The sequence below is a fragment of the Anguilla rostrata genome, chromosome 1 (genome assembly GCF_018555375.3).
Source record: "Anguilla rostrata isolate EN2019 chromosome 1, ASM1855537v3, whole genome shotgun sequence".
NCBI classification, from domain to species: domain Eukaryota; kingdom Metazoa; phylum Chordata; class Actinopteri; order Anguilliformes; family Anguillidae; genus Anguilla; species Anguilla rostrata.
The window spans coordinates 52300171-52320631 of record NC_057933.1 but is presented as its reverse complement, the minus strand read 5'-3'; the positions used below and the strand labels follow the sequence as shown (position 1 = coordinate 52320631).

Below are 20461 nucleotides of genomic sequence, written 5' to 3'. Positions count from 1 at the left end.
GTGCAACGACACAGGTCTTTGGGAGGGAAGAGTTTGCGCTGCTTGCACCGAGAAGGAAGAACTCCCGGCACGTTATAAAACCGGATATTTATCGTTGCGGTAAACACTATAAAATTAATACGTTCATAAGCGAAACCTCTGGAAACGTAACGTTGCTGTACAAGCTGTTTTGGAGTTACTCAAAGTGTGTTTTCTTGCTTCCGACCACAGACCGCGAACGCCCCCTTACCCACCGTCGCAAAGCATGCTGGTTGCCGGAAATTACTGTACGTATCAAACATATCCTTCTTTATATGTATAAAAAAAGCCCACAAAGCAAACTATCACTTCCATCCGCCGCCCCCCTCTCCAACCGCGACTTATTCCTTTCCTCTCCCGTAAAGCAATGGAGACGAATGTAATATTTCCCTGTTCGGTGCTGCTCATTAGCGTTTGCATCGGGGAGCGGCGCTCGCTCCGCTCAGCGGCGAACAGAACGGCGCGCTGCTCCCCGGGTCGACGCCGGCCCGCTCCCTGGCGAGCGCGTGCGGCCGGCGGAGACGCGTGGCTCGGCCCCGCCGAGCGCCGGGCGCCCATTCGCTCGCGCTGCCCTCTGACTCCGCGGGAAGGCTGAGTGTTGTAAATTTTTCATGAAGAGGCCCACTTTGTAAACCGGCAAACAGAAATAATGTTTTAAATGCAATCATTGTCAGGCCCGAACAATGTCATTTATCAAGGGAGCCTTTTGGACTGTACAATAAGTTTCACATTATTAATACAATTTTTCATCTTGTGTCAGGCCCCTGATTTATGGCTTGTGTGTGATCTAAGGTGATCATTGAATTATAATTCAAGTAATAAGAGAGCCCTGGTTCTTTCTGCGGACTGCCCCTCCTTTCTGCGTTTGCTATTGTGCCACCAAGCCAATTTGCTAAACAACCGTAGGCTAAATGATGCAGCTCCCTAATTCGAAAGCAAGGCCCACTTTAATTAGATAAGGGATAAAACTCATTATTCTAAAATGATATGGAGCAAAGTAAATATCCGAGCGCATGTGTGGGCGCAGTTTAATGTGACATCGTCTGCCTAAACATACGGACTGCATGCTGCTACGGCTGAATGATTTACAATAAGATGCACTTTGATGCATAGACTTTACCTTTTATTAAGTGTGCATCACGGTTACTTGCTCAGTAATTTCCCTGTGTATTTAATCAAAATCCATATCGGAACACTTGTTCTGAGTTGAACCGAGCATATACTAAATGCAAAAAAAAAAATAGCATCCCTATTTTTTGCCTTTTTGCCTCCGTGACTGTAGAACATCCATCTTCAGCTCTCTACGCACCCCCCAAAAACACTGAGAATGTGTTAAATCGCACGTCTTTAGTATAAATTTGGCATGTTATGAAAGAATAGCAATTTATAATATTGCTATTTGAGATTTAACAAGAATCCTTGTGTGTAATATTAACCTAATCTAATATTTGTGTGTTTCTTCAAGGTTTGGGCTGTGCGTCGTAAATAATTGCATTGCTTTAAAGGAGTCTAACTTTCTCTGGTGATGTGAAGACAGAGTGGGTTATTTTTGGTACAAAAGTGCAATGAAAGCATCAGTGCAGTTATCTTCTCATATTTGAAATATGCCCGAACCCCGAAATTCAATTCTCATCAGCGTTGCTTAAATTTATGACAGTCATATTCTTAAAAGATAATAACGTTTATTGTATTTATCATCCTTTCCCTGTGTCTGAGAGTGCAAAATAGTAAAGAAAACATAAATATTTCCCCACCTGCAGGTAGGCAGTTGAATTTAATGAAAACTTTGGCTGTAATTTGATTTAAGATGCACTAATGTGGTTTGATGTCTGAGAGAAAAACAGAGATACCGCTGGCTTATGTTGTATTTCTACGGTATTTCTGCTTTGTTACCAGAATTTTGACAAAGAGTGCGGTGCTTTATGGCTCTCTCTGTGATTTACCACGACCGATATTCATATTAATGCTAATTCCTCCAGACAGTATTTAGTGCCTGCTATATATATTGTTAATTGGTAGGGCTCTATATGTGAAGCATAAATACAAAAGTGTGGATTCCAAGCATCTGTCCCAATTTGTCTCTTTTTCTTTACTGCAGTAAGGGTGTGTTGAATCCAAACTTTGACCTGCCTGTTGAACACAGATGACAAACTTAGTCCTGGCAGCGTAACCCTTGGTTTAGTGACTTGAGCTGCTGGTAGAGCTCCAGGCTGCACGCTCACACTCGCACTCACCTTCAGCGCTGAGCGTGCGGCCGCTGTGATATGCAGTCGGCCTGCCCGTAATCACAGAGCCACGTCCATGTCTTTGAGAGGACACCTTTCCTCTGTTTTTTAGGTTTTTGGCTGTTATGCCCTCACACTCTGTCTCACATTCCCAAACGTACACTGTCCCCCTCCGTCACATTTAGAACAGGGTGTTGAATATTGTCAATGATTCCACTGTCAGCCGTAACGCAGAACACTGACTCCCCACGTCTTCTAAATAAGGGAAATAATTCTTAATAACCCCCCCCCCCCACCTTTTACCGGTTGGAGCCTCAGATACTGGATACACTGACAGGAAATAAAATACAGTATTTCCATATATATCATGAGATGAGGATGAATAATGATGATGATGATGATGAGAATAATAATTATTGTTGTTGTTAATAACAACAACAATAACACAACAACAACAACAACAATAATAATAATAATAATAATAACAATAATAATAATAATAATTATTATTATTTATTTTATTTATTTATCCACAAATCTCTACAGGAAGCCTAATAGCTAAATCCAGATGTCTGTTCTGCATTAAAAAACCCAACAACCATAAAATTACAGCAATAAAACAACGGCAGCAACAACTCCAAGACTCCGAAAACTCTGAGTCTCTTCAGCCCCAAACACAGCAGCGAGAGGCGAGCTGGCGTTTGGGTCCCCCGGTGAACTTCCTGGCCTCCTTAATTAAGGCAGAAGTTTGTTTTGGGCGCGGCGCCGCTGCAGCTGTAATAGCGGTAATGGCGCTACGGCGCGTGTGCGCGAGCCGGTGAAGGATGGGATGCAATATAACGGAGGCAATAACGCAATCATCTCACGGGGACCCGTCCCCTCTGAGTCCCCGGTGCTGCGCTTCACACACCCCCCCAACTCTCTAAGTTATGGGTAACATAACAGGGAAACGATATTAAGATAACAATTCCTGATTGTTCGTCAGGCTTAAGGGATTTACACGCGCAGCCTCTTTTATCTAGTCCACCGTGTTCATTAAATTGACAATTTGTGTTTGCCCTGCAGCAGGGTAAATAGGATTTCAGCAAAGGGGTTTTTTTCTCTTCTTCTTCTTCTTCTTCTTCACCCTTTCTTAGGATCGAGGGTAAATAAAGACGTCATGCGTCTTTGTTTTTGCCTCCCGGTTCAGCCTGAACAGGACCGCGGTTGTGGTCTGTTCGGTGGAGGTGTCGGTTGGCGGTCGGTGAACGCCGGAGAACGCTGTTTTCTCCAGCTGGCGTTTCCACCCCGCGGTAACCTTGGTTACGAGCTCCCCGCCAGCGTGCTTCAAAAGTTTTGCTTGTAATATTACTGCTGTGACTTCTGTGTTCTCTGGGCTTCGCAAAGACGTAATTCTGAAATAGATGTAACAGATGTGACAGTTACACATAGCTATACCAATTGATCAGGAATTCTGGACCATTTTTTGTGCGGTATCCCCACTTTGTGGTTTATGGGAAAATAATATAGGTGTATGAGAAATGGATGTTGTCCTTTTTTGAAGGAGTAAACATCTTTTTGATGCATTATTTTAATTGATTGTTTCTGTAAGGGTGAGAATCAGTATGTGGATAATTAAGTGTGAATTCTGTTCTTTCCCTGCCCTGTTTGTTATTGTGCCGGGTGCGTGGTTGGCATGACACCAAATGACGGCAGGTATGTTCCCTTACAAAAACAGCGTGACACGATTGCGTTGGTATTTTAAACAGGATGTACAGTACACTGTGCTGGTGCAGTGTTCAGAGAGCTCTGTCTGATATGTGAAATGCATGTAGTATGTTTACATTGAAAGTTTCAGAGTTTAAGGTCATTTTGACAAACCCAAAACAATAACAAAAACTAATATGTCCAATGTTTCTTTGTTCTTAAGTTTCATATATTGACAAAATATGGTCTTCACCCTCACCGGCTCTCTCGTTGCCTCCTCTGATTCTGCCACTATATTTCTCTTAAGCCGCGCTGTGTTTTTAGTGTATCTTGGTCACTGTCTCCATCTCTCACTGGTTCTGGCCGCATGGTGCAAAGTCAGACGCTGATTGCTACTGGTTGTTGTTTTGTGCTGATTATTGCGGGACCGGTCACCGTTGTCGTGGCAGCGGGGCAGTGATGACAGTCACATGAGCCAATGTCCCCAGAGGACACAGTCCCACGTCTGCATTCCCCGCATTGACGGTCAGGACCCCACAGCTTGACTTCTGTGCATACCAGTGACTGTGAGTGGATAAATGGGAGGGGCTGTCCACAGAGAACGCCCGTTCAAAAATGTAGCATTATAAAAAGAGTGGCTTATTTCCTTTGTTATGTTCCCCATTGTTTCTTGTTTGTTTTGTTTCTTTCTCCTCTCTCTCGTCTCATCCGTCCTGTTCGTCTTTTCATTAGTTTATGCGCGTGTGGTGGGTGGCCGGGCGATGACGGCGGCGATGCTAATGACGGTAATTACGTTGATGGTGGTGCTAGCATGATCTCGGAGACGGGGGCAGCGGGAAGGAGAGAGAGAGAGAGAGAGAGAGAGAGAGCGCGCAGGCTTCGCGCGTGGCACTCAGCGGCGGGAAACATCCGGCCGGCCAGGCCGCCCCGGACCGGGGGCCAGATGCTGGGACCCGCGTACTGGGGGCCGTCGCCATCATAATCATGATCACCAGCGTTATCACCTCCCGCAAACGCGCACTTCAGTGGCCCCGGCGGCCCACTGGCCCTCCATACAGGCCGGTCCTGCAGGAGAACTGCAGCCCTCTCCAAAACAGGGGCCTCCAAACCGGGGCCTGCAAAGGGTCTGCAAAAAACTTGAAAAAGGTTCCCTTGGAACTTTTTTTTATAAATCCATACATTTTTAGACCTTCAGATACTATAAACCTTGTTTTATTGTTGTGGCTTCAGTTATGTTAATTGCTGTATATTTTTGTGTGTACATAAATTGCAATTCAGCGTTCAGCAATGGAACTTCAATGATCAGATGACATCATGTGTGCGAGTAGTGGGCGTGGCCTCGCAGTGACAGACAGGGGGTGAGAAGGACCTGCCGTGAGCCTGTTTCTAGACCAGGGCAGAGCACGTAAGCACTGTCCTATCCTGTCCTGTTTGCACAGCTTATTTTCAGAGAAGGCATCGTCCGTTTCTACAGCTGGGTATTTACGAAATCAGTTCAGACGCAGTACCTTGCCCAGGGGTGCGAAGGCGGTGTCCCACCTGAGATTTGAACCTGCAGCCTCTTGAGTTACAATTACAGTTCCTTAAGCACTGCAGCCCTCTGCCGTCTCCATGGCTTCCCTCCACAGAAGTGAAGCTCGCTGTGTTCGTTGCGCATTCTCGCACACGGTGTACTCTTACCCTGCCATTCTGTTTGTTTACCGTTTCTATTAATAATGCAAATGAACACAGTGTATGTGTTTGTGTGTATACTTTCCATCAGAATATTTAATTTACTGGAATGTTCTACAGACAGCATGGATGGATCTGCGTCATCTTCTTGTCAGCCGCATTAATGGGTGGCTGGCATATGGAGAATTGTTTCATGTTTGTGTGTGCTTGTGTGCACGCATGTGTGTGCGTGTATGTGTCTCAGAGGGTGCCTGCGTGCGTGTGTGTGTGCGTGTGCACATGCGCATATATGCATGTCTGAGTATTGAAATATTTTTGTAGGTTAGATGAAGAGCAAGAAAGTGATTGTCTATTCAAATATCAATTCACCTTCATTTGCTTAGCAATTGCTCTTATCACAGGCGACTTATCAACCTTTTTTTGAACGTATATTTTTACAGTTTTATCTTCAGTTAAGTACTGCTTTCAAGGTCACATCCGCAGTGTCCTTCCAATGACTGAAACCCACAACCCTCTGATTAAAAACTGTGCTTCTGTGCCGTCCCATAGAAAAGTGCCTACAACCAGACTCATTCTAGGTTGTTTAGCAGACTAATGCCCTCAGTGTGTATTGGCTACACAGAACTGAACATGTTACTTGTGGGAGCGTATCCTCTGACCGTGAGCGAACATCGTTCCGTTGAAAAGATTTTTAACTTCAGACCGAGCTGTCATCGGCCGAGTTTGGGTCCGCATTAATCAGAAGTAATGAAGTTGGCCATGTTTTCAGGAAGCGGTAATCCAAAATTAAACCTTTTCTTAATATTTCACCAGCGTTCCCTAATTCCGTTTGGATCGACTCCCGAGGAAAACCGCGACTGTTACGCGCGTCTGCTCATCTGTTTGGATCTGCCTCATGACAGGTTTAAAGCATCGTCAGCCTTCGCTAATATCTGTCTGGCCTGAGCCATTGGCATCGTTTAATCTTCATTCTGTTAATTTAGTCTGGACTCTTGCTGGCCCTGGATTGATGATCTCAGCTGAGCGCCATAAGGATAGGGTTGCCAGAGTTGGGGAGGGTTTTCTGCAGATGAAGAGGATTTTTAAAAATCTGTGGGGTCAGTTTCATAGGAAATTGAGTTTTTGGTAGCTAGCGGGGATTAAAATGAGGGGAAAAGGTATTGAAATTTTGTGTGGGGGATTTATTCTGTGGGCGGGATATCAGAATGATCTGTCAACATTGCCTGTAGAATTATTGGAGAAAACAGGATGCCAAGACAGTAATGGTCTTGGAGACAAGGACTGTTGGATGGTCAGTCAGAACCTGGGGTGCAGTTTTTAAGTCTGGTCAAAATTTTTCAACTCTCTATTTCCTGCCTTGCGTATGAAAATTTTATCCTAATAGTTACCCATTAGATTTGTTGTTGTTGTTGTTGTTGTTGCACATTCTTAATGAACCACAGCATTTTTGCACTCAAGCAGTGTACGTTTCTGGTTTGTTTGTATAAAACTATGTTAGCGTAGGCTGGCTAATCTGTGTCAATTAAAAAATTCCTCAATTTCTTAAAAAACATTTGATTAATTTGAGTTTCTCCCCTTAAGGGTTGTTCTCTGAAAGAAAAAAATATTAGTAATTTATTTTAAGAGCATTTAACATGTATATTTAATAAGAGCTTGAAGTATTTGTAGCCTTTATGGGTAAAAAAGTTAACATGCGTTTGCAAATTAACCCGGTGAGTGTTCTCTGATCTTTGTTTCAATAACACTGTGTAAAAGGCCTTCGCAAAGCTGTGTAAATTCTCAGTTTGGTCCATCCAGAACCTTCATCTCTGGGCTTTATTTACCAGCTGAAGCACCCTCCCCAAAGGGTTTTTTTTTTTTCTGTCGCAAAGCCAGAAACTCCCTAATAGACAGTTTCAAGATTGCCCTCAAATCACATAACTGGAGGCTGTGACTTTGTCTGAAGGACGGTGCAACTTCTTTTCTCCCTGCAAAGCCGAACATCGGTCAGATGGACCTGCCAATCACGGCCGGTGGCGAGCGACCTCATCGGGTGATGCGAAACCATGAACTCAATTAGGGCGCAAGGCATGACCCATTCCAAAATGGCCTTGTAACACAAACTGCCTTTGATTGTCACTCTGCTTTATATCGCTGTGCCCTCCAGCGTGTATCCTCTGCTTGGGGAGGGGGGTGTTTTGTGGGATGTGTGTGTGTGTGTGTGTGGAGGGGGGGTGGTGGGGGGCGGGGGATCCAGAGAAGGTAACAGGGCCCCCTCAGGCTGAATTGTGGGATAGCGGGATTGAAGTCGGAGGAGAGGCCTTCCCCGGCTTTCGTTCCACCGACCAAAAATAAAGAGAAAAAAAACCCGCTAATCGGGCGTTCACGGGCGGACGGCGCGTTCGCGGCTCCACTGTGCGCCGCGCCGACTCCCGCTCCCCGCTCGCTTATCTCCGCATCTGCGCCCGCCTCCTCCTCCGCCGCCACCGCCGCCAGTCACACGGCAACCCGGAGAATTAATACCTCCGATCCAGGAGAGGAGGAAAAGTGGAGCGGGGAGGAAAAAAATCCCTGTTTGTAATTAAGATCCAGGGTACAGCCTTTAATTTGTTTGATGTGAGATGCTGATGAGGGCCAACGAAACAACAACAACAGCAAGAATAAATGCAGCGGTAATTATATTTAACAAATGGCAGCTTTGAATAGGGAAAAAGGTTCTTTCCCCCCTGTCTCTCTCTCTCTCTCTCTCTCTCTCTCTCTCTCTCTCCCTCTCCCTCTCTCCCTCTCTCTCTCTCTCTCTCTCTCTCTCTCTCCTTCTCTCTGTCTCTCTCTCTCTCTCTCTCTCTCTCTCTCTCTCTCTCTCTCTCTCTCTCCCTCTCTCTCCCGTGGCGGAGCGGCGTATGCATATGCATGCGTCGGGCTGTGGAGCGGGGCAGATCTGACGCGCGGGATCGGGATCAAAGAGCGCTATCTGATCTGGTAAGGCGCATTAGCGCCCGGGCCCGCTTCGACATGAAGTATATCGATTGTTGTGGGGAGGATTTGCATGAAGCGAAGACGCGGGAGACGCGCACGCGGGAGTCGCTCAAACCGCTCGCGCTCACGCTCACGCCCCAGATAAACAATTGCCTGTTTAACGCATAAAACAAGAATGTCGTGCATAATGTTTACAATAAAAGATAGCATCTGTTCACCCGCTTTATATATATATATATATATATTCTCATAGCCGGAGGCAAGACGCTCCATAAATACTTGCGGGAATAAATGGATATAGGTATGTGTATATCTCAGAAATAACATGCCTGTCTGAACTTTGTGAGGTGGGGATGCGTGCGGGCCTATTAGTGTGACGTGGGGTGCTGATGGTATCGTTTCGTGGATTTTTTTATGTATTTATTTATTTACTAACTTTTGAGGCCGTGCAATGCGGTGTCATTCAGCTGTTGTCTTGGAAGCTTGGCTGGGGTCTTCCACGTTAATTGTGCTTTGACTGCTCAGCTTCATTATGAAGAGCTTACCTTACATCGCCTCTGTAATGTGAGGAAACCTGCCATGTGCGTGCCGTCGATTGTCCTTATGATCCCAGAGACTAAAGATTGAGATGAGGCACTAATTTAGTCTGTCAATCCTTAAGTTGTTGTTGTATGAGTGCGTGTGTGTGTGTGTGTGTTTGTGTGTTTGCGTGTTTGTGTGCACGTGTGTGTGTGTCGTTTTTGTGCGTGTGCGTGTGTGCATTTGTGTGTGTATTTGTGTGTGCATCTGTTTGCATGTGTGGGTGCATGTGTGTGCATGTGTGGATGCAGGACTGTGTTTGTGTGTGTGTGTGTTGTGTGTATGCACACATACTTTCACTAGTGTCGAGCATCATACCCTGAGATTGTTGCTCATTTCCAGGAAGCTCAGGAAGTAAACCTGCGCGTTTAACGAGCTCTTGCAGGATTTCCCTGAGAAAAGGAGCGTACTGAACACCAGTGGCTCAGGCTGAGCTGCCCTCTGCGCTCAGGCCAAGCTGACACTCATCCGCTCGGCGAGCGCCGCTGTGTGTGCAGACGCACGTGGCCTGCCGGGAGTTTGAGCTGCCAGATAACTTTCTCCGCTTCTGATCGCTCGTTCCGTACCTGGCCTTCTCCTGGGACACCACCTGCCTCTCTCTCCCTCTCCCTCTCCCTCTCTCTCTCTCTCTCTCCCTCTCCCTCTCCCCCTCCCTCTCCCTCCCTCATTTCCCCTTCGTTCTGAGGGACCGTATCCAGAGCTCTGCTTAGCACTGGCGAGCAGCTTGATGGAGGGTTGTCTGATCCCGCAGGCCGCTTCTGTCTGTTGTGCGGTACCGTGGGAGGATTGCGCTTGAGAAGTAAGCACGTGTCATGCGGTGTGGTATTGACAGGGCCGATTTATCAAACTTTCCCCCCCCCCCCCTCTCGACATGACGGAAATTGGTTGGCTTTTCCGCGGCGTGGCTGGTTTGGTCTCCGAGCTCAGGTTTTTCTTTTTTCGCGGAGCGGTGCCGGTGAGATGCAGCCGCTCTGTTTGTCTGGAAGCAGAGCTTTTCCTGTCCCAGAAGCACCTGCATCCCAACAGCACAAATCATGTTGAAATATGTTTCTGGTGCGCGATTCCGCCCTGTAGGACGGTGATTGATTCCGAGACGCACGGCTTTTCACTTCCTCTTACCGGGCCGAGTAAAGGAGTTCAAGTTTAAATGATCTAGTAAGATGTTGCGCTGGTGCGGTGTGTTCTACTCCTATTCCATATTGTAAAGTAATGGGTTTGTCTGACTGTGTTCATATAGCCAGATCTGTGCTAATCTGCCAGTTAAAGCACATCTTTCTGATAATTTATCATTCACATGTTATTTTTCATAATAAGTTACTAACAGGGCAGGGCAGGCGTGAAGGTAAATATGTATTGTGTGTTCGAGCACATGTCTTTTGAAACTGCAGAAACTGGAATGAAAAACTGAAAAGCTATGCATTTTCAGAAACCCAACTTTCAGTTTGGGGAAGAAAAAAAAACCTGTGTAAGACAGAGGTGATGTCATCGACTGGGCAGTGGCAGGGGCATCGTGCCAGTCGTAGTATTAAGTACTTCTTTTTCCTGAAAGAGAAATGCATATGCCTTGCCTACAGCCATACCAAAAGCACACATGAGGTTCATATAGTACAGAAGAGTGCATTGGATACAGTCCGCGTGCTGACATTCAAGCCCGCTAGGCTATAGCCTAGCCCTGGCTGTGGCTACAGCCTTATTCCTCGTTATTTCGGAGCTGAATGCCAAAGGTTGGCAGGCTTGACTGAGGGAGCAACAATAACCGGGGAGGGCGGGATGGCATTATTACATCACCATCGCTGTCCTGCTCTGTCAGAGCGCCGCGCCGAGATCATTTAGCCGCGATAAACCCTGCCCAGATTCTGGGGTTCCGGAACTATCCGTCAGCCTTGCTGCCTGATTCAGACCCCACAGACACCTGCCAGCCATTACTGACTCATGATGCCCAATGTAAAAGTACCGCTTAGAGCGCGTGTTGTGTTTACTGTTGGGCTGTCAAAAATGTAATGGTGATTAATCCCGCTGTTTCAATAGTCGACCGTGATTAATCGCATCTGTATTTGCATGTTAGAATTACGTAGTGCTTTTTTATTGTTTTAAATAAACATTACGTTTCCTTGCAGTTCCAATAGAATGTTTGGACTGGAAGTTAAATAAACACAGCCATGAAACCATGAACTTCGGATCTCATTTTAATGATAATTCCCCTCATTCAGTGTTTTGCAGTGCAGCCACAATTTATACTGACAGCCTCCTAATGATCTTGCACAGAAATGGGGTGCTAAGCCTGATGTTTGTAAGTTTTCAGAAAAAAAAAAAATCTTTGAGACAATCAAGTAAAAAAAGATCCCTGCTGTTTGGCTTGTGAGTGGCACTTATGTGATACTGAAGTTCCATTTGAGCAGAACTACAGATTAATTGTATCAACCGAGGCGTCTGGGAGTCTTTTCAAACTAAACGAGCCACTCAGAACCCATGTTCATTATTTTCCTCCAATACCGCAATCTGTTACATAGAACACCGCCAGCAATCATTGACTGTGGAGGTTTTGCCGATTACAGGTGTGTGCAAAAAAAAACAAAGTAAGGAATTAAATTCAATTAATTGCGCTCAAAAGTGAAGGTATTATCTATTCAACACTTAATTTTATGCGTTGACGTGTTAATGTTGACAACCCTCATTTACTTCAGATGTGTAAGTGCTGCATGATACTGATGAGCCAGTACTAATAATCATAAAACTGAAGTTGCGAAGTATCCTGTTTATTTATTTATTTATTTATTTTTCTCTTGCTAATGCATGGCTGAAAAACTTGTCGTCCTGAAGCTCAAAGCACTGTTGTAAGTGACTCTGGATAAGAGCGTCTGTTGAATGATGTAAATCATGTGATGTAAATGCCGGTGTGAGCTGTTAATGTGAAGAAGTGATAAGACGGATGTGAACTGGATGGGTAAGCTGGGCTCCTTGTTAGCAGGGCTGACCTGTGGCTCTGTGTGTGCTGTGACCATGGGCTGTCAGAGATGGAGCTCTTTCAGATGGACAGGATTTGCCTGGAATCCTGCCTGGTTCTGGACCTTGACCACAGCCACACCAGAGAGAGAGGGAGAGAAAGAGAGAGAGAGAGAGAGAGGCCATCCAGGGCTGTCAGAGAGGGACAGAGAGCCAGAGTGAGGCGGGGGGGGTGGGTGTGAGGGGACGGGGAGTTAGGGGTAGCATTTCATTTAGCCTTTTGCTCTGACAGCCCCTGCTCCTGCCCCGGATAAGTGGTGTGTCGCACCCCCCCCCCTGGCCCCCCCAGCCTCTTTTACAGGTGAAATCTATTCTCACGTTTGCCTCGGGGGCAACTGGACTGTAACAGAATTTTTCAAACCCTTTGGGCCCAACCGCAAAGCGGAGAACAAATGGCGGAGGTGCCAGGGCCGGACAGAAAAATCAATGCGCTCGCTCACACAGGCATGGCAGCCATCGTGCACCTCCTCCCCTCAGTTTCCACCTTCGCTTCCTCTCTCTTCTGTGTGTGTGTGTGTGTCTGTGTGCGTCTGTTTATGTGTGTGTGTGTGTGTGTGTGTGTGTGTGTGTGTGTGTGTGTGTGTGTGTGTGTGCGGCTGTTTGTGTGTGTGTGTGTTTGTGTGAGATAGAGAGAGAGAGACAGAGAGAGGAGTGAGTGAGTGAGTGTTTATACTGAATGCCTTCTCTCCTGTAGGTTGTGATTTTTATGATTTTTGCTGGGGTCAGTGTGTAACTATCTGCCTCTCTCTCTTTCTCTCACTCTTTTGCACCTTGCTTCTATCTCTCTCTCTGTTTTTTCTCTCCCTCCCTTTATTTCTTCTTCTCCTCTTTCATTCCACACTTCCTTTCCCACCACTTCTCTCCCCCCTCTCTCTCTCTCTCTCTCTCTCCCTCCTCCTCCCTCCCTCTCTCTCTCTCTCTCTCCCTCCCTTCCCTCTCTCTCTCTCTCTCTCTCTCTCTCTCTCTCTCTCTCTCCCTCTCTCTCTCTCTCTCTCTCTCTCTCTCTCTCCCTCCCTCCCTTCCTCCCTCTCTCTCTCTCTCTCACAGGAAGTTTGAGTGTGAGCTGTGCGACCGCTCCTTCAGTGAGAAGTGGTCACTGAACAACCACATGAAGCTGCACACGGGGGCCAAGCCGTACAAGTGCACCTGGCCCGCCTGCCACTACTCCTTCCTCACCATGTCCGCCATGAAGGACCACTACCGCACCCACACAGGTGAGCCCCCGCTACGCTCACCTCCCCGTGACCTCAGCTCCCCGCGACCTCTGACCTCTGCCTTCATCCGCCTCTGTAACTGCATTTCCTCAGGTCTCCACTGCACTCAGCAGGAGATAATGTAATTGTAGACGGGCTTTGGGGGGGGTGGGGGTGGTAGAGGCAGGGGGGGAGTAGGGGCATTCTTGGAATTAAAAAAGGGGATTGCAAAAATCGGCAAGAGTCGCAGTACTTCAAAACGGATTTTTTTTCTTCTGTGGTTAACCCCTTCCTGCCCTGTGGGATGAATTTTAGCGCCACCCAAATATTATCTTAAATGTGTGTGGGCAGGAATCTGACACGGAGGTGGGTGGGCAGTAATTGCGCTTGGTCGTTTGATTAGTTTTCCGTTCCGCCGCTCGCCGTCGTGGGACGGCCATGAGCCCTGCCATCGGGACAAGTAGGCCAAGCCTGAGTGGAAGTGCAGTTGAGATGCCCCCCACCCCCTCTAGAGTAATGCGCCACTCTGTGATTGGTCAGCTCCAAAGAGGAGCCAGCCCGAGCCTCAAGCCCAAGTTGTGATGCTTCCTTCCTAATTAATGGACATTTAAGGCGAGTGGAAACATTTGCAGCATCACTGCAATTGCATTAAGCGAACAGGCCTGACACGCTTAAAATATTAGTTGCGTGCGTTATCTGTTTAAACGTTATGAATGACCTCATTTAATGGGCGAGGCGTAAGAATTTATCGGTTTGAATTAAAAACGCAAAATGAATTACTCTAGCATGCTTTGTCTGGACTGCGCATAATTATTATCAATTACAAAAACTCAAATTCCCCCTTACTCATCTGGACCTCGTGTCTAGCCCAATTAAGACGGATGGGTGCCTTTGAGATGCCAGACAGCAAATGGAGGTTGTGTCCATGCCCCTCCCAGGCCTGAAGGTCCCATCTGAAAAAGAGGCTTGAACTATGTAATGTTGTCCCACCCAATCACCGGTCTGTGTGTGTGAAGGTTTCCATGTGTACATGAAGAGTTCAGTGTTTGAAGGTCTCAGTGTGTATATGAAGGTTTCAGTGTGTGAAGGTCTCAGTGTGTATATGAAGGTTTCAGTGTGTATATGAAGGTTTCAGTGTGTGAAGGTCTCAGTGTGTATATGAAGGTTTCAGTGTGTGAAGGTTTTAGTGTATATATGAAGGTTTCAGTGTGCATATGAAGGTTTCAGTGTGTGAAGGTTTTCAGTGTGAGTGTGAAGGCTTCAGTATGTGAGGGTTTCAGTGTGCATATGAAGGTTTCATGTCTATGTGAAGTAAGTGTGTAGCTATATGAAGTTTCGTGTGAAGTCTCAGTGTGTATATGAAGGTTTCAGTGTGTATATGAAGGTTTCAGTGTGTGAAGGTTTTAGTGTATATATGAAGGTTTCAGTGTGCATATGAAGGTTTCAGTGTGTGAAGGTTTTCAGTGTGCATATGAAGGTTTCAGTGTGTGAAGGTATCAGTGTGCGTGTGAAGGCTTCAGTATGTGAGGGTTTCAGTGTGCATATGAAGGTTTCAGTGTCCATGTGAAAGTTAAAGTGTGTAGGCTATATGAAGGTTTCGATGTGTGAAGGTCTCAGTGTGTAGATGAAGGTTTCAGTGTTTACCGTATATGAAGGTTTCAGTGTCCATATGAAGGTGTCTGTGTGTACATGAGTGAATGCGTGTGGGCATGCATGAGTGTACATGTGTATGTTTGTCCAGGGGTGTTTGCGATTGCTTATGCTGTGAATGTGTATGTACATGAACCTGCATGCATGCCAACTGGAAGAGCTTGGAAATGGCTGCATAGGTTAATGGGTCATTGTAATGGATTCAATGCAAAAGGGTGGAAACACCTGAGAACCATGACTCCCTCTCTTTTCTTTCTCTCCCTCATGCCCTCTATCTCTGTCACTCTCTCTCCCTCAATTCAATTCATTTATTTTCACTGTTGCTTTATTGGCAGGGCAGTCCAAAGCCGTATTTTTAAGGCAGTCATGTAGTAATATAATTTTGCCCTTGCATGATTTGTTTGGAGTTCCAGGGTTTCTGTGTATGTATGTGTGTGTTGGGGGGGATCTATGATGGAACCTCGCATTTCAATTCCAAGAAAGCCATTGGCAGAGTTACACTTTCAAAAATGTTTAGGGTTTAAATTTAAATTGGTTGAGTTAAACTGCTGTAAGTTCACTCTCTCTCTCTCTCACTCCACCCCCTCCCTCCGTCTGCATTTCCTTCTCCTTCCCTCTCTCAAGCCGAGTGTTAGGCCCTGTGCCCTGGCTGCCTGGTTAACAGGCTCTTAACAGGGCTCTGTCCCCATTTCCCCAGCTGGCCCCGGTGCGGGGCTTTCTGAGGCCCCGGGCGTGTCGCAGCACGGCTGAGGCTCGCTGTGTCTTTATGCACTGCTGCCATTTGCAGGGGCCGGTGTGACAGCCCCTGCTTCAGAGCCGTGGCAGTAATGGTAGCACTGCGCCCTCGGCCTCTTACTGTAAACGACGAAACCGACACCGCGCCTCTCTCTGCTCTGGCTCTCCTTTAATATACTGAGTCTCCTTTGGAGTTTGGAGCACACAAACTAGCACTTTAGCTCCAGAAAGGCCTGTTATTTTGTTGTTGGGCGTTCCCTGGGATAGTGTCACACATGGTCTACCAAGCAGCCCATTAGACGTTTTGCGCTATTTTTGCGTGTTTTTGTTTAGAAAAATGAAGTGTCTTTTGCGACCACATTATGGACGTTGGCGAAGTGTTTTTTTTACCTCAGTTTGATTAGTTCTGTCGCTGATGAATGGCGCCGGGTTTGAGCCAGGTTGCCTGTAAGTGGAGGGATAAGCTGTAAGTGCGCTTTAGTATTCAGTGATATGCTCCTTCCCCACCCTCTTCCATCACCCACGTGCTGTTTTTCACACTACAGTTTGGCCTGATTGGGAATTTATCACCTGACCCCCGCGGGTCAAACGGGTGGTCAGCTCTGGGGCCGTACTCCGAGCCGTTGTTTTCGGACGTAGTTCTGAGGAACCAAATTATAACCGGCTAAACTCCCGGCGTTTCCTCAATGCCGCGATTTATCCTTCTCGATTGGTCGGCCCGCTTTTTTTTTTTTCCTTCCCCGCAAATGGATTTCCTTGGATCCTGTTGGAAAGGCGGAGCAGCGAGGGTCATTTGTAACTCCAGATTTATGGGTCCCCCCCAAATAAATAAATAAATCAAAATGTCACTCCCGCCCGAGCGCTCGGAAGGCGCGCACCGGCGGGGCCTTGTGGGCCGGTGACAAGAGCACAATTGATTTCCTTATTGCTTCAATTTGTCGCTTAATCTGGCGATATGTTGATAAATCTTCGCACTTTGTCAATTAATTTTCCTGAAAAATGGGGCCCAAAATGGCGAGCACATCAATACCACGCCAGATTCGGTGACAAAATTAAGTGATAAAATTAATTGCCCTCCATCCCTTCCACGAAAACATAACTAATGAGGGAGGCAATTATAGTTGCACACGGTCTCCTTCGGGGCGTATTATTTAAAAAGAGAGAGAGAGAGAGAGAGGGAGTGAGAGAAAAAGAGAGAGGGAGAGGGCAATAGAGGTAGAAAGAAAGGGAGGAAAATATGTTTTTAAAAAACGAACTGAAAAATAATGTTTACGAGAGCAGCAGGCCTTCATCACAGCGGGTTCTGCTGGAGATGGGAGGAGAGAGGAGGAGAAAGCGAAGGCAGCTGTTTTAAAGACTGTGTCTGCCGCTGTGGACATGATAGAGCACAGGACACAAAGGCACATTTGTGGGCGGAGCTAAGATTCCAGAGAGGGCGGGGCCAGCCCGGCCAACCGACGCTGGCGACGCAGGTTACCCTTGCTTTACGCCTGTCATAATAGTAGTTTGCCGTTCGCCTATGGCTGTGTTTTTTTTTTTTCGAGAGCGAGTTGGTGGGAGGCCCAGGTCTCCTTAGCTCCCCTGACATGGGTGTTGACAGTCCCACGTCCCTCCCCTGCCCTGAGAGATGGCCAGTATCGAGCCACAGATGAAAAGCTGGCGCAGATGTAATTTATTGTCAGTGTTTCCTTCTGAAGAATAATTGTGGAGACTTGGCATGGATCGATAAGTATGGATTTTTGTGGTCAGGGCTTGTAGTGCAGGGTAACGGGGGAGCAGGGGGTGGGGTTTTGGGTGGGTTGGGTTGGGGGGGGCATATAGGAGCTATTTTCTAATAGAAATTAAACGAATGGGCCCCACTTTCCACGCGGGTTCTCCATGCAAACCGGGGGGAAAGTGGAATCCATTACTCTGTCCTGAGCAGCTGACTAGGCGGGAGCAGAGCATGATGGGAAACGATGGAGGCCATGCGCGGGAGGCAGGAGGCGTCACTGGGGCTCCGCGGTAAAGGGGGTCATTTGTTTCGCTTTATTTCTCTCTTCTCCACCCATTATTTTTTGCCACCCTCCCTTCCTTCCCTTGATGGTCTTCCAGGGGTTCCCCCTCTCCTGAGCTGACTAGCGTACATTCTTAGCATTTTTTTAGCTTGTATCAAAAGGTGTAGTTTTGCTTTCTGCTAAAAATCAGGCTGCCTCTCCTCCTTCCTCTGCGCTCCTCGAAGTAGAAATGAAAGGATGGCATTGGGGGCTCCGTAAGTTGCGTCTAAATGTTGTGTAGTTTACTTTCGTTCTTCCGCCCTCCAACTTCCTCAAACGCCAGTCCAGATATAGCGCCCCGCCGTAGCGCCGGAACGCGCGTATAAATAAATTAAACGGGCATAAACTGCAAACTTTATTAGCTCCTCCTCCGATACGCCCTTGGACATGGGAAAAGGGGACGGCAGTGTGTAAATACTGCAGCGATGTGCCTTCGCCCCGGAGGCCAGTTCCGCTCCGAGCCGGGAGTTTGCGCGGAATTTGAGATTTCACTTTCCCCCCCCCATCCCGTCCCGTCCCCCATCTTCCGTCGATCATCGCCTCTGTTTTTTGCTCTTGTCTCTCCTGTGCCCTGTAAATATGCGGTTTGATCTTATTTCTGCTTAACGCTTACTGCAACCAGCACGTTCAGCGATCTGCAGACGCAATCACAGCAACTTTGTGGTGAGATGGTAAAAATGGTTTTAAGTAGTTTTTTTTGGTAATTTAATCAGCATGATTTCATGGTGTAAACAAAAATATTATCTCCATTTTATAAAATGGCCCAGCAGCTTGTACTATATGTGTACTTGTGTACTTGCTATATGTATTTTTTGAATAATTTCAGACTGAATACAATTTTTAACTGTTGACAGTATTCCTGAAATACAAATATGATTTGCACAGGCTGTACAAGGGTCCAAATGACTGCTAACCAAGGAACACCCAGTGTACACATGCACGTATATACTCACACACACACACACACACACACACACACGTACGCCAAGCAGATGATCTGGACCGCACTGATTCATAAGACTGCTGCAAAAACATTGAGCGGCTTTATCTTTTCCGGAAACATCCCCCGGAGCCCTGTAATGCCTTTAAATTTCCATTCCCTCCACGGCTTCGCCATTGTGCTGCAGGTCTCACTTATTTTTGGCATGTAATGAGGGCAGTTGTGTATTTGACCCCGGACTGCTCAAATTAAAAAGGGGAACAAAAAAAGGAAGGAAAAAATGGAAAGTTGAGGCAAAACCAGACTGGGGCCGTAAGACACCGGAGCGGACAAAAGGACGCAGGCTAAGTGGCCGGCTTCGGGGAAAAACATCTGTTGCGAATGACCGGCTGACCCTTTAGCAATCCGTGTTGGGTAGCGTACGGGGTGCTGTGAGGCTGCGCTTTCCACACTTAATGATGCCGCATTAGGATACATTACTTCCATATGGGAGGCGCAGCTGATGCTAAAGTGCTCTGAAAGAGTGTAATGAGGAGCTGTGCATGTAGGTGCAGGTGCAGGTGCTTCCTTTTTAATATGCAGCTAAAGAGCATTACTGCAATTTTATAAGAAATAAGCTGTAATCATTATTATCACAACAGCATAATAATCATAAAATATAGTAGTGATAGTAGTAGTAGTAGTAACCATGGTATTAATAGTAATAGTAATAGTAGTAGTAGTAGCTGTAGCAGTAGTAGTAGTAGTAGTAGTAGTAGTAATAATAATAGTCATAGTAGTAGTAACAGTAGTATTAATAGTAATAGTAGTAGTAGTAGCTGTAGCAGTTGTAGTAATAGTAGTAGTAGTAATAACAACACCAGCTCCATCAGCAGCAGTAGTACTACATGTGGTACAAGTACAAGCTGTCCAAAATGTGGAAACATCAAAAGAGTATATCCCATGTGCACAGCACACTAAAATTTAACAGCTTCCCTCTTTATTTTGATTCTCTTTCATCATTTCATCATTTCCCTCTTGTCTAGAAAGCTGGAGCAGGTTATATATGTCACTCGTATTATGCTAAATTTCATGATCATTGCCATACTGAACCGAAGAGCTTCTTTACACCTGTAAATACGTATTATGGGATGGCATCTTCCCGTACTATGAAAATATTTTCAATATGAAAATATGTAGCTTTCATGAGACTAATTTTGCTTCAGTCATTCATGCATATGTATGTTTTGTTAAATATGAAGGTTGTACCTGTTTACAACATCTTAGGGTACGGAAAGCTGCAAGTCACCACCACATCCATCAAATGTTTTCATGCACAGAAAAAAATATAAACAAATTTACAACATAGCCTTAAAGTTGTCATTTGTACAGTTGTCAGTGGTAAAAAAAAGACAGATGATTGTGTCAGGTTATTCACCACAACCTTACGCAAACATACTGCAGCAATGTTTAGCTGATAAGTCTCTCTCTTTAGTAGTCGAGTGCGGTCGATCTGGATTAGTGAAGTCGACACCCCGCCTAAAAACAAATGAAATCCCGATAAGCGAAAAGCCTATTCGGGGTGCGGCGGTGTGCGTATGTTTTTACGACGCCAGCGTGCGCAGTCTCCGCTCGCCAGCTGGGGCCTGTGGCGAGGGGTGTTGGCGGGTTTTACCGAGCTGAACCCCACCGCCCCCCCCCCCATCTCCCCTCGACCACCCACCCCCCCCCCCCCCTCGACATCAGCCGGCACGCGGGAGTTTGGTGCTGTTGCTAGCCCGGCCTCCCCTC

General features: G+C 46.5%; 1 protein-coding gene across 1 annotated transcript in view; it reads left to right on the top strand.

The window, feature by feature from the left end:
- The window catches only part of znf407 (zinc finger protein 407), a 193125-nt gene that overhangs the window by 108542 nt on the left and 64122 nt on the right, over nucleotides 1-20461 (top strand). Inside the window, exon 5 of the mRNA XM_064341721.1 lies at nucleotides 13185-13351. Within this exon, the coding sequence (XP_064197791.1) occupies nucleotides 13185-13351 (167 nt within the window). The remainder of the gene's footprint in view (nucleotides 1-13184; nucleotides 13352-20461) is intronic.